Source organism: Lepisma saccharinum, chromosome 16 (genome assembly GCF_977018435.1).
Source record: "Lepisma saccharinum chromosome 16, izLepSacc3.1, whole genome shotgun sequence".
NCBI classification, from domain to species: domain Eukaryota; kingdom Metazoa; phylum Arthropoda; class Insecta; order Zygentoma; family Lepismatidae; genus Lepisma; species Lepisma saccharinum.
In genome coordinates, this window is record NC_139244.1 from 31,411,698 (window position 1) to 31,424,808 (window position 13,111).

The 13,111-nt window shown below is 40.2% G+C and overlaps 1 protein-coding gene across 1 annotated transcript; it reads left to right on the plus strand.

Annotated features, from left to right (window-relative positions):
* The first annotated feature begins 611 nt into the window (after positions 1-611).
* LOC145999998 (uncharacterized) lies at positions 612-12,856 on the plus strand. The gene is made up of 2 exons (XM_083137298.1): positions 612-727; positions 12,067-12,856. Exon 2 carries the CDS (start codon positions 12,083-12,085, stop codon positions 12,596-12,598), a length of 516 nt encoding a protein of 171 aa, XP_082993424.1. The 5' UTR covers positions 612-727; positions 12,067-12,082; the 3' UTR covers positions 12,599-12,856.
* The last annotated feature ends 255 nt before the right edge of the window (positions 12,857-13,111 follow it).

A 13,111-nucleotide genomic window follows, 5' to 3' on the forward strand; every position in this document is an offset into this window, starting at 1 on the left:
AATGTTATTGTTTTTATAAATATTCATCCTCCCTGAGTAATATAACGAAACTTACGCCAAGGTTTACTTAAAAACGCATTAAAAACTAAAGTTAAAGTGAATACAAGAAGTAGAAAATTTGATAAATTTCAGGTCATTTTATATTAAAAATATAAACAAGATGTCGTTAAGGTACTATTTCCTTAAAGTTGAGAGTTCTTACTTTCAGTCATGTAAAACTTAAAACGTTGCTAAATATTTCTTTTCACACCCCCAAAGTTGTATTCCTAATGCATACGCCAATATGTACCGAGCAACTTGAATTCTCACCCCGAAAACAGGGAACGGAAGTGCATAATAATATTGAGACAATGAGTATATTATGTAAGCTTCATTTCGTGTCAATAGAAAGGAAGTTGGATTACATTTCATTGGAGAGGTATTGCGTTAACGGTTATGCCACTGATAAGAAGCCAGCTTGCGATAAACTCACGACGCCATAATAAAATGAATGTCTGGACAAAATGATTACAAGGGAACAATGGTGGAAGGAGGGTGAATATGTCCATTGGAATGCACCAGCTTCTACCAGCAGGCGATAAATACAGGAGGTACAGGACAGCCACGTCAGTGTTTACTACCTCTTCAAGCAGTGAAGTGCTCTTTGTGCTTTCTGTAGGGTGTGCGTCAACGCATCGACACCTTCGTTCAACATCAATATTTCCAACTCATCACCACACCGGCCAAGGTACGTGAGATCGAAGCATGTTAAGGAAGATTTAGTGTGACGTCGAAGTAGTGATTTCTGGCCAAATATTTTTGTTTCGAAATTTGGCGGGAAATCGCAACTTCCATGTTGAATCATATGATGGGTATACATGTGTCGACGGTACAATAGCGACAGTTGCCTTTTGTAGAACACTTGATGACATGTGGATTGAAAATGTGTATATCAACTCATCAATAAATAGTAAAACAACATTGGTGTCATAGGCGGATGCCAGTGGCGGCAATTGGGGAGGGGGCGGGGGGCAGTTGCGCCCCGACTTTTCGCCACTTTTTCCCCCGCACTATGCTAAATCTTATCTACAAAGGGAAATATACTGTCTTTGGTCCCCCAGTTTTTGCACCTTGCGCCCCATTTTGGAACCCAATCGCCCCCACTGGATGGATCAAAAAAGAATGCTGGGAGGGAGGATGAACAACACGTGTAGTAAGCATACAAACGCACACACGTATGTGTACACGCGCGCGTGTGAGTGTATGTGTGCAAAGGGGGGTCCACTTGCTCCCCTGAGTTATCTGAAAAAAAAAGCAGTTTAGGAAAAGATGAGGGATGCTCGCATGGATGAACATGGAGATACTTCAGTGGGTGTGGAGTACCTATGCAAATTGTCCTAGTGGGAGTCTTTTTATGGGAATTTTCTTAACTTGGGGCTTAGCATCATCCCCACGTTCCCCTACCTTGACCACTGCTGCCCCCCTGAGAAAAAATCCTGCGGGCGGCCTTGTGTACACCCAACGGGAAAAGAAACAGTAGGCAAATTGTCCATCATCATTTTCATTAGGTCTGTATTGCACAATATGATGATAATGAATTGGAATAAATATGTCAAAAAGCAGAAAGCAATGCCTGTTTCGCACGAACATAATTTCATTCCTTGAAACAACACAGGATATACAATAAAAGTTAATGAAAATAACGATGGATAATTCGTCTACCAATATCTTTGCCGTTGACTGTACATGCGTGCACATACAGGGGAGGCGGAGGCTCGACAACTTTAAAGAATAAAATTCCGTGAAATTTATTTACAGGATTCAAACACTTTAGATTAAAATGTTCTGGAAGCAAGGGCACCCGCAGAGGGGGCCAGGGGGCACTTGCCGACCTCCATGAGATATTTGGAAATAGTTCACGCAATTCAAAATTTGAAATTGTAGCGTGAAAACATAGACTAGAGGTGCAGTGAAAGACGGCAGATTGAGTGCCTATGCAAATTATCCTAGTGTTGGGGGGTGAGACGTCTCGGATTCGGGAGAAAGCATCACTCCACGTTTCCCGCACTTTAAACACTGATCTCCCGCCTCCCTCCAAATACACCCTTGAAAAAATCCTCCGGGAAGACTAATGTCTGAATATCAGCCGTAACCACATCATTATTGCTCATTTATTCTATTTTCTTGCATTTGAATGGTGTTGTTACAGGGAAAAAGTTGAGAAACTCGATTTATATGGGGTTATCTTATTCAGTTCTGCAGGGGGGCCAAAAACCCGTGTCGCCCCACTGTTTCTGATGGTGTGTATTAATATTATTATTGTGGTTTTAACTATTATGACCTGTACTCAAAATGTAGAAGGATATTATCGAAGGTTTCTGTTTTATGTTTCTCATTTTGTTTACTTAGTTAGTTCGGATATGATGTTCATAATAGTAATCGGTTTTGGGAAGGACACTTGCCCCTATGCTTCCCTTTAAATTCGCCAATGATTGTTCCAATATGTAGATATTAAACCCTCTGAATACAGAAATAGCTGCTCGAAACACACACGAATTACCTAACACGGAAAGAAGAAAGAAAATGACATTAGGAACTTAGCATTTCTTTACACGAGTTTGCATGTTCGGTTCTGCCAATTTAATATACATGTACTACGTACATAGTATAACAACACTAAAGGTTCTCTTGGATAAGTTCACCTTTCTATCGGACCGTCATCAGATCACATCGCCTCAATTTACTTTCATCCACAACCTCAAGTACTGGAACTGTTGAAGTACTCAGGGGCGGCTGCCCGGGACGCCATACCTGGATCTGCCCTCTGCCTGGGTGTCTCCTTGACTGGCGCAAAAACCTTAATTCTGTTTGTATATAAGCGTGGTTATCTGTTTTCAAAAAAACTTGTTACAAAGCAAACCACATATTTCATATTGGAAACATTAACACGAGATGAAAAGAGAGGAGTTTCGGAAAAGATGAATAGATGGAAGCACAAAGTGAAAGAATATAAGTAAATTGTGGGAGGATAAATATAGATTTAGTGAAAGTAAAATATGATGGACAGATGCAGAAAAGATGAAGTAGATGTGTAAAAAATAGATAGTATAGATAGAAAGAAAAATATAAGTGATTTTCATCATTCAACATATTCAAGCCTGCATTCAATTGTTAGGGACTCGTAAATAAATATTCAGGGACTTCAGTAGCACAGGACTAGGATTTGTTGCTACAGCTCTTATCCTTCCAAAGAGGAAATGTTTGAATTTAGTGCTGAATAACATAATACGTACATTGCAAAATCATGTGGTAATTTAAGCTAAGAGATTCCTATTATTTTGATATCATTATGTAGATATTATACCTCCAATAAAAGTATTCTTTAACATTAATACTTGAAGTATTTAAAAATGACGTTATTATTTTCTTACTTAAAACCGGAAATGTGTAACTTGGTGAAGGTTCTTTCTTATTTGGAGTGGCAAGTATGGGGGGGGGGGATCCACCTCGCCCGGGTGAAAATTTTATCTTGAGTCGCCCTTGAAGTAGTGAAGAACGTCTTTCGCAGTCCACCTTCCACAAGGTTGTGGATGCCCTCTTGAAAAAAAGATCTTCGGTGCGATTTGCAACTTTGCAAAGCCTCCATTACCTCGTTGTCATCTGCAAACTTTTGACCCCGCAAATGTTGTTTCAAAAGTCCAAACAAGTGAAAGTCAGATGGCGCCAAGTCCGGACTGCTCGGTGGATGTTTAAACACTTCAAATTTCATGGCATGTGGTGTATATCCTCCTCATGCTCAGCCGTATGGGCCCGGACATTATCGTGAAGTAGCAATGCTCCTTTTCAGGGAAGTCCCCGGGGTTCAAGAAGGTGGTAAATGGCTGTAGGGTATTTATGGTGATTTGCCAGGTTGTAAATTGGATATTAAAGAGATGAGGTGTTCTGGGTAAATTACCACTTCCACATGCTACTGCTTGCACTGAGAGAGGAGGAATTAACCACATTGGGCGGTATATAAGAAGTTTCTTTTTTCGCATGCACAAATAGAGTAATCCGAACCACGTTATTGGTTTCAAAACAGTATTTAACATGCTAGTTAGTACATGAGGTGAGGAGGAGTCAAGGGTATATTAGTTGCATTGTGAGGAGTAAGTTGCTTTTTTCAAAACACTGAGGTTTAAGGCTTAAACAACCGCTTTAAAATACACGAGGTGTGAGGGGCGATTTGCCAACTGGAGAAGGGATGTTGGTTCCAAAACTGTGATTTAGGGCTCAATTTAGGGAGGGAATAATAATTTTTCGAACGAAAGTGATGTTTGTAGGTAAGGGGATAGACCACATGGGGAGTTGTTTTGAGGTTTTCAAGGTCAATCACTTCAACATTGCAGCACTGAAGGTGAAGGGGAATTCGCTGCATTGGGAGGGTATAAGGCCAATATTTCCAAAACTACGACTTTGCTGGTGGAGTCAAATAACAACTTCAACATGTCAGCGCTCGAGATGAGGGGGGCGTCCGGGGGGATAAAGGTTTTTGTTTCCTAAAGTGTGTGGTTTGATTTGTAAAGGACTAGTTTAGCTGAGGAGGAAATTAGAGTGAGAGAGGTATACGAATGTTTATTGGTCTCAAAAGAGTAGCCACCCAATTATGAACCTCACTTCCACGTAGTACACCCTGGACTGTATTTTGCAGACTAACGAGGCTCTGGCGCCTGGACCTACGGCCAGTATAATCCTCATAGGACTGTGTGTGTTTTCCTTAAGTGTGCTGAGTACCCATTTACAGCGTCAGCTTTTAACCCAAGTGAGCATATTTCAGTCCCTCAACATTACAGTTACGTCATATTTAGTTATACCGTGCGTCCATTTCGATCTGCAGCCGAGAGATCGGGAGAAGCGTGGCGGGCGGCACTGACGGAGATGCCGACATTTGCGGCCTGAAATGCCCGCTTATTTTTATGGACAAATGCAGACATTTATATAAATATTGCAAAACGAGCACTAACCTATGTTATAAGAGTATGGTTTTAATTTTAGTAGCTTAGTGACTGTATGTGCCGATGATTTTGACACGCCCACCTCTTGTGAAACACGGCGTAGAAGTTTGTTTGGAGAACGTTCTAACGCTGCACCAATATCATCGAGTTTCGCTTCGGTTAGAATCCGTCGTTTTTGCTTAGGTGTTTTAAAATTTAACGATACAGTTTTTCGTAATTTAAGGACAAGATGTCTAACCGTATCTCTGTGTGGAGTTGAAACGCATGGGAATTTCTGTACAAATTACCTACACACGTCTCGACACGAGTTTGTTTTCACGTAGGTACGTGTCATACATAAATAAAATCTTTGTTCTAACGTGAATCTTGCGGGTGGCATTCCAATCGTCTCACTGACACGTCACATATACACGCTACAATAACACAAACAAGTAACTGCAAGTAACCAAGAATAACACTCTTGCGCACAGTACGAAATTAACACGCTCTTGGTTTACATTGCTCGCCACTATATTTACAACTCTGTCTTCATCTAGTCGCGAAGGAACAAAAAACTCCAGCTCGGATATTTCGGATTGCAAGGAAGCTCACGAAAACCATTCACTTTCATCGGTTTCGTCTGCAGTGTAATCCTGATACAGTGTTGCACATTCTAAACCTCCAAACGATTCCCATCGCCACAAAACTCTTTGAAGGATATAAACTTAAGCAGGACGTTACTGATCAAAACCATGATTAAAATGCTTTTTTATCTGTGGCTCTTAACATCGTTTCTATAGCGTATTTATTTGTGTATATAAGAGCAGAACTTGGATGAATTACAGAAGAACTTTTGCGTGTTATAACACAGGTTAGTGATCGTTTTGCAATATTTATATAAATGTCTGCATATGTCTATAAAAATAAGCGGGCATTACAGGCCGCAAATGTCGGCATCTCCGTCAGCGCCGCCCGCCACGCTTCTCCCGATCTCTCGGCTGCAGATCGAAATGGACGCACGGTATTTTACATTGTAGTTAAGGTAAGGTGCTAGACCCCGTACAATGTGACGGTTGCAAGATAGCCTAAGAACTGACGAACCCAAAACTTCAAATTCAATCATTCAAAGATTAGGTTTCTTAATTCAGAAGAAGACTGTGTTAATTGAAATTGTCAACTTTAATTTCTGGTATTTGATTTACTACGATTCTCTTTGGATCGGAACACTGATAGACTAAATTGCACTAGCCTTTTTTTGTACATATACGAGGTATGCTCTTGTTACAGCCCCATAGCTAGATATTTTGTCCCCATCCCCGCACTACCAGACACCGACATTTTATGTGCGTTCTTCGATATTTTCTTCTTATGGCATAAGTTTGTGATATTCACATCCTTCAAATTTTGCAATGAGGAAATAATGAAAAACTCATTAAAACAATCCTATACTTAAAGATTCGTAGTATGCATTTGTAGCGTCGTCGCCTTGTACTTAAGGGGTCTCGGGTTCTATTGATTGGTGCGGATCACGCTTTAAACTGTAGGTCCAGTCCCGCTTATCCTTACTGTGCATAAAGTAGACTTAAAACACCAACTCAACCTATCAATCAGTCAATCGTAGTTTGCATTTCTGATTTAAAAAATAGTTTAGCATATTTATGAATATTTCAGTCATGTTTTAGTGCTTAAGGACATCGTTAAAATCCTACTGTTACTGCTAATTTGGGAAACAGACAATTCCAGAAGTGTGTTACCAGAATATAAGCCTACAACTGAAAAATTAGAGTGAAGGTTAAGAATAATAAATAAATAATTTTAATTTAAAATTATGCAACTCTGCTCAACATCATAAATCGAAATAGAATTAATAATAGAGATATTTTTGTGACGTGGTCGAACAGGAACCATCAAGTACCGAGTTGAATGGTAACATCAATTTCACGTGGTGACATAAAGGAAGAAACTACTGGTCACTTCAATCACTTGAGAATCTTCAATGGGAACATGCTCTTTGGTCTATGGCCACCACAGAAATTTTGAGGTGGACGAGTTTTATCTATTGATCCTGTAAAAGCATGCTTAATGAAAGGGAAAAAATCTTGGGTAGACATGTCTGCATCCCGGGTCTAAGCTTTCTAGGGCCCCGTTTCATTTCGTATCATTTTTGCCATAAACTGTAAGTTGACCTTTTTTGAATTTCTTTACGTCTCTGTACTTTTCAATTTAGCTTGGCCAAAAATAACACATTATTTGGATTCCTTATAAAAGTTTGTACAAGATAAGGGCATTTTATTTCCACTTCTAATTATAAAATTCCATGAAGAAACACGAAAAATCACTTCTAAAATATATTAAATATTTTCGTTTTTAAAACTATTAAAATAAATACTTAATTTTTTGCATAAAGATAAATTTATTACCAAAAGAAATCTTAAATATTTAATTTTTATTTGTGGAAAAGAGTATTGGACAAATGGTTTCCGTTCATATTTTCACATTCAATTATTCTGGAACTAAAGTTTTCGATTACTCGCCGAAGCATTGCACGAGGAATAGCATTGATTTTATCTGTAATGCTTTGCTTCAATGCTCTCAATTTTTTATTATTAGGCGACGCGCTTGCCAACATGTTTTAACAAAATCAAAGTTTGGTATGCTTATTTTTCCACTTTTACGCGACTGCTTTCATGTTTGATAACTTTTCTAGGTAGTTGGTAACATGATCCTATCACGTAGTAATTTACTTATTAAAACTACAAACAGGTATCTTCGCGTGCTGGCTCCATGGCAACTAAATATTGACAATGTTGCCAAGCGTTTGAGATCTATCTAATATCTCCGTAATGTGCGAATTGCCCCGTAGGGCGGATTCAAAAACGAAAATATTTCTGAGACACCCCTTATTATTTTTTTGAAATTTTTATTCTTATCATTTAATACTGAGCACGCCTGTTTGCCACTTTTGCTAATCTCGACGATGAGGATGAGTGATGATATGATGATGAAATGACACTAAACACAAACATCCATTCCGAGGCCGGAATTCGAACCAGGGCCTCCTGGCATATATGAATGAAAACAGTGTAGGGTAAAATCGGGTAGCCCCGGACATCGGGTACCATCGGACAGTGTGAGTTTCGAAACTGCGGTATGAGCTAGCAATACTGTATCAGCAAAAAAAAAAAATGACTTTGTCCTCCCCTCCACGTGCAAGTAGTAGGAGTTGGTCGGTGAAGAATAGCGGACGTGCTGCAAGCCGCTCTGTTTCTGCGTATGCGGTGTTCGTCCCGAAGTAACTTAAGGAAGGTCATTGCTATTAAAAAGGTACGTAAATGAAACACAAATAGTTGTCAGTGTACTGGTTAGGGTTTGAACAAATCGTGTGTGAAACCGCAAGTATATATTTGACTGTGTGATAGTATGAGGCATGATATTGTCGAATGGTACGTGTCGGGTAGCGCCGGACAGGCAATTGGAGGGTAACAGCGGACAAAATGTAGCAGTTCTTGACACTGTGTGATAGCGTTCCAGTTCTGCTATTTTGTTGACGGACATTGCAGTCATAAGGATTTGAAAGTGATCCAATATGCGAGGGATCACAGTATTCATATTCTCAGTACTCCTCCACATACCACGCACAAGACTCAGCCCCTTGACAGGTCTTTTATGAAACCGTTTAAAGGAGCATACAATGAAGCTTGTTCGATGTGGATGCGCAAGAATGCTTGAGTAAAGATAACCGATTATGATGTAGCGCACCTTGTTGCAGAGGCATACCGTAAGGTGGGTCGCATGGACATTGCTCTCAATGTATTTGCGTGCACTGGAATATATCCATTCAAACGTAATATATTCACAGACATTGACTACCTGCCCGCAAACGTGACTCGCGTTGAAAGATGTTACACTCCGCAAACCTGTGAAGACTCAGAACTTTCAACTTCAGCAGCGGTGGAGGCAACGGGGGCTGCTTCTTCTCCGTCGTCCGCAGTGGATCCACGTTCTCTACAAGTCACCGAGGAACCTGAATCTCCTCGTCCATCAACTAGCAAAGGGCTCTTCATTATCGAAAAGTTATCACCATTACCAGAAAATCGTAAGAGACGTTTAGCGTCACGAGCAAGAAGAACTGCAGTGAGTGAGATACTAACATCTTCAGCATATAAGTATAAGTATATATCGTAGCTAATGGGCTACGATCAGCTTGCTCGTGACAATAACAAAGAGGACATACGACCAGACGAACAGGATACAACTGAATGCATCATTTGCGGTGAAACGTTCAATGAAGACTGGATTCAGTGTCAATCCTGCGATGGCTGGGCCCATGACAACTGCACCGATATCGAATCATCTGATATCCATTACACATGTGATCACTGTAAACTTCGTGGGTAGGTGTTCTTATTGTTCCTTCCAAGTGTAGAATATGATTTTTTTCAATTATCTTAAGTGTCCGGTGGTACCCGCCAATATGTGAAAATATGTAAAATGTAGCGATCTGTATTGTCATTTGTTTATGTACTTCTTTTTGCATTTCTTTCGATAACTTTGCTTTGTCAATAAAGATCACATTCCAAATAAATATTTCAGGCTTGTTTTAAAGCAATTTTGCATCTTCTTACCAAGAAGCACATGACTGTGTGAACATGTCCGGGGCTACCCCATTTTCCCCTATGTCATTTGAACTTCATGTAATAATATAATTGTACTAGCCAAGTGGCAAGTTAAGCGAAAGCTGAGTTATTGAGGCGCTTATCGTTTTGTGTAGAAATTAGTGATAGTTCTTCATGCTTATTAGTCAGAAATATTAATTTGTGTCTAAAAAATTGAGGATGAGGTGGCAACTGATAGCTTGCAAATGATCGACAGTACACATCATCATAATATGTGCAGAAACGCAGGAAAACGTTGTAACTCTCTCTGTTGTACGTGTTTCCTATCTGCTGGTCCGGGAAATCTTAAAATGAAGAAGTGAACTCTAAAATATATGTGCTTCAAGGAAGTAAAAAGGTTTATTTTGAGCCCTGTCCATTATCGAAATTCTACAATTTTTTTCTGCTGCAACCCAATATAAATAAGAACAGGTTTCCACAATTTCTGCACCAACCATGTGTTTGTTCCTCGCAAACCAGCACGGGTGGGTGGGGGTGGCACTTGGGGCTGAAGCCTCCCGAAATACTACAAACGTTTCGTTGGTTTACAAACCTGATGCTTTGAATCCCCTCCGTAATGAAGTTCTGTGTACGCATAGCATACTTATTTATATGCATATATATAGTATATATATATAATAACTGCTGTAAACATTCAATTCACAAATATCTACCCACCCAAACCTTTTCACTTTTAGATGGCAGTTGCTGAGAAGGGATGAGGTCTCCCGGAATAAAATTCTGGCTGCGGGCCTGCTTGCAAATGATACTATTCACCAAGGAGTGTATCGACCAACGCTACTATTTTGTAATCAAGAGTCTTCTTCGATTCTCGGTGGGGGTACATTTTCAGTGGCTTAAATTGCACTTTAAATAATAGGTTCATATTTGCATAGCAAAATGGATCAAACTTTGAACACAGAAACCAAGCGGATACTTTCTGTACATTTGCAAATATTCTTTTCTATCAGAAATGGAACATACCAATGAAAATCAGCACTTATCAAATAAAATTAATGATATTAGCCAGAGGAAACTTTGAAAAATGAATTTACCGGGCCGCGGGCTCACAAAGGTTGAGAACCACTGATCTTGGCATAGAGAGACTAATTTCCACGGAGGCTTCTGGAATAATAATTATTCAAAGTACTGTATAAAAGCGGGTTCGATCCCCGGCGGGGGAGAACCTGGATTTTTTCAACCTGTTCAAGAGGCTCTGGCCCAGCGTCGTATAAAGTGTGTACCTGGAGGAAACTCTGGGGGGTAAAGCCGGCCAGGGGCTTGGTGCTGATAACATCACCCCAGCTCGGCCGAGATCAAGAAAGAGTTTGGGCCCTAACCCCACACCCCTATACGCTTTCATATCGTGGTGCAAAGCACAGGGCAGCACTTTACTTTTTTTTTCACTTAATATAACTACATGGAGCATATAGGCGGGAAGAAGACAAGATATTAAATTTACGGAAAGTACCAAAACATTCCTCTCAGTAGTGAAAACTTTAAGTTGATAAGTGAGCGGTTTCGTTCTCCATATAGAATACACAGAAATGGAAATACATTTATTAGTGACGCTAATAATTAGGCTTATCTACCTTATTCGGCTTATAGATCCGCTTACAACTGCAAAGTGACGAGAAATCCATAACTTAGGACTTGTTCCTCTTTCTTTCTAAAACTCGCAACGATTTTGATAGACTTGAACCTTACGCAAGACTGTACCTCATCCAATATAATTTCTCACTCGTTAGCACAGCGAGCGACGACGCAAGGGTTTGCGGGTTCGAATCCCGGCCTGGGCATGGGTGTTCCTTGTGAGTGTCCCTTCATCTTCATCATTAATCTTCATCTTCGAGAATAGTCAAAAAGTTTCAGAAATGTGAAGTAAATTAAGCCAAATCAATCAATCAATTATTTACAAATCCTCTGAAAGACATTGTTTTGAATGTTTAGCGTCCAATTTGGACTAGACCTACAATTTGAACATGCCTATATATATACCAAAAATAGAAGACAATCAAAATATTTATTATATAAAGAGCTCGGGGGAGGGGGGGGGGAACATGGTCATTTTGTCATTATTGAGTATATTAAACAGAAGTTATTAGAAGCTATACTGAAGATAAATAGTTTCCGTGTTGTGTTTACAAATTTCAGAAGGGTTAAATGAGTCTGTTGCAAAACATAACATGGCAACTACATGTGAAAATTGAAGCATGGCTCTTTTTACTTTGGAACTCAATAATGACCGAAATGTCACTTACATGTTTTACCGCTGAGTCCTTCATAACTTTCGGTAATTATATTGCTATTTTTATTACTACTAAGAAACTTGGGGCGTGGGTGTGGACACTAGGCTTAAGAGAGAGTATGAGTAAGCACCTCTTGTCCAGTTTTCTAATAGTATTATCTTATTTGGAATATCATGTTTAATTTCAATGGAAAATTCATTAATATTCCAGGTCCAAAACAGAAGAGATGCCTGGGGCTGTGGGATCTCATGCTGCTGCTAAGCAAAATGGCAAAATCGACAAGAAGCGAGGAAGCGCAAGAAACCACTTGAAAGGGAAGTACCTTCGCATGAAACTTAAGGCCGCCGAAGCACAGACAGAAAACGAAGTGTTGAAACGTGAGAAGGAAGAACTGAGGGCTGAGAATGTGCGCATGCTTGGTGAACTAAGCACGGTTAAGGACGAAAACGTACATTTGAAGGGAATAAAAGTTCTGCGTGAAGAACAGTGCGAACTTCGAAAGCAACAATTAGTCTTGATGGGAGACATCCATCAGATTCTTAATGACAGGGTGGATTTATTCCAGAAACGCTGTGCTGTGCTCGAAGAAAAAGTCGCCATCTTGACGGATGCCAACGCCATTGCTCGGAATATATTTTTCGACCTGGCGCGTAACCACGAGAACCTAATTGCTAATTTCACCAGCCTGCGCGAACGCCATGAACAAACCCTGGCCTCGCTGCATGTGGAGGAATCACCGTAATCACCCGCAGGTGTAGAGATTCATATAATGGAGAATCTCCATTTTCTAAGTTGCCAAGTTTTATCTTAGACTTCAAGAGATAAAAGGATAATATGCAAGACTACTTTACCACTGTCCGATCTTGGTAACCACTTCATTCAAGATGCGAGTAATTTTCTCTACCCCGTATTTGTAGTACACCGAAGAGAGTTTGTTTTTAGACAGTGGCGGCCATTAGGGGGGCGTGGGGAGGCAGTTGAGGCAATGTTTACTACTTTTCCCCCACACTATTTTGGCACCTTGCCCCTAAGTTTTGTCACCTTGCCCCCTAGTTTTGTCACATTGCCCCCAGTTTTGTCACATTGCCCCCAGATTTGTCACATTGCCCCCAGTTTTGTCACCTTGCCCCCAGATTTGTCACATTGCCCCCAAGTTTCGTCAACTTGCCCCCAAGTTTTGTTCACATTGCCCCCAAGTTTTGTTCACATTGCCCCCAAATTTGTAACCTTGCCCCTAAGTTTTGTCACCTTGCCC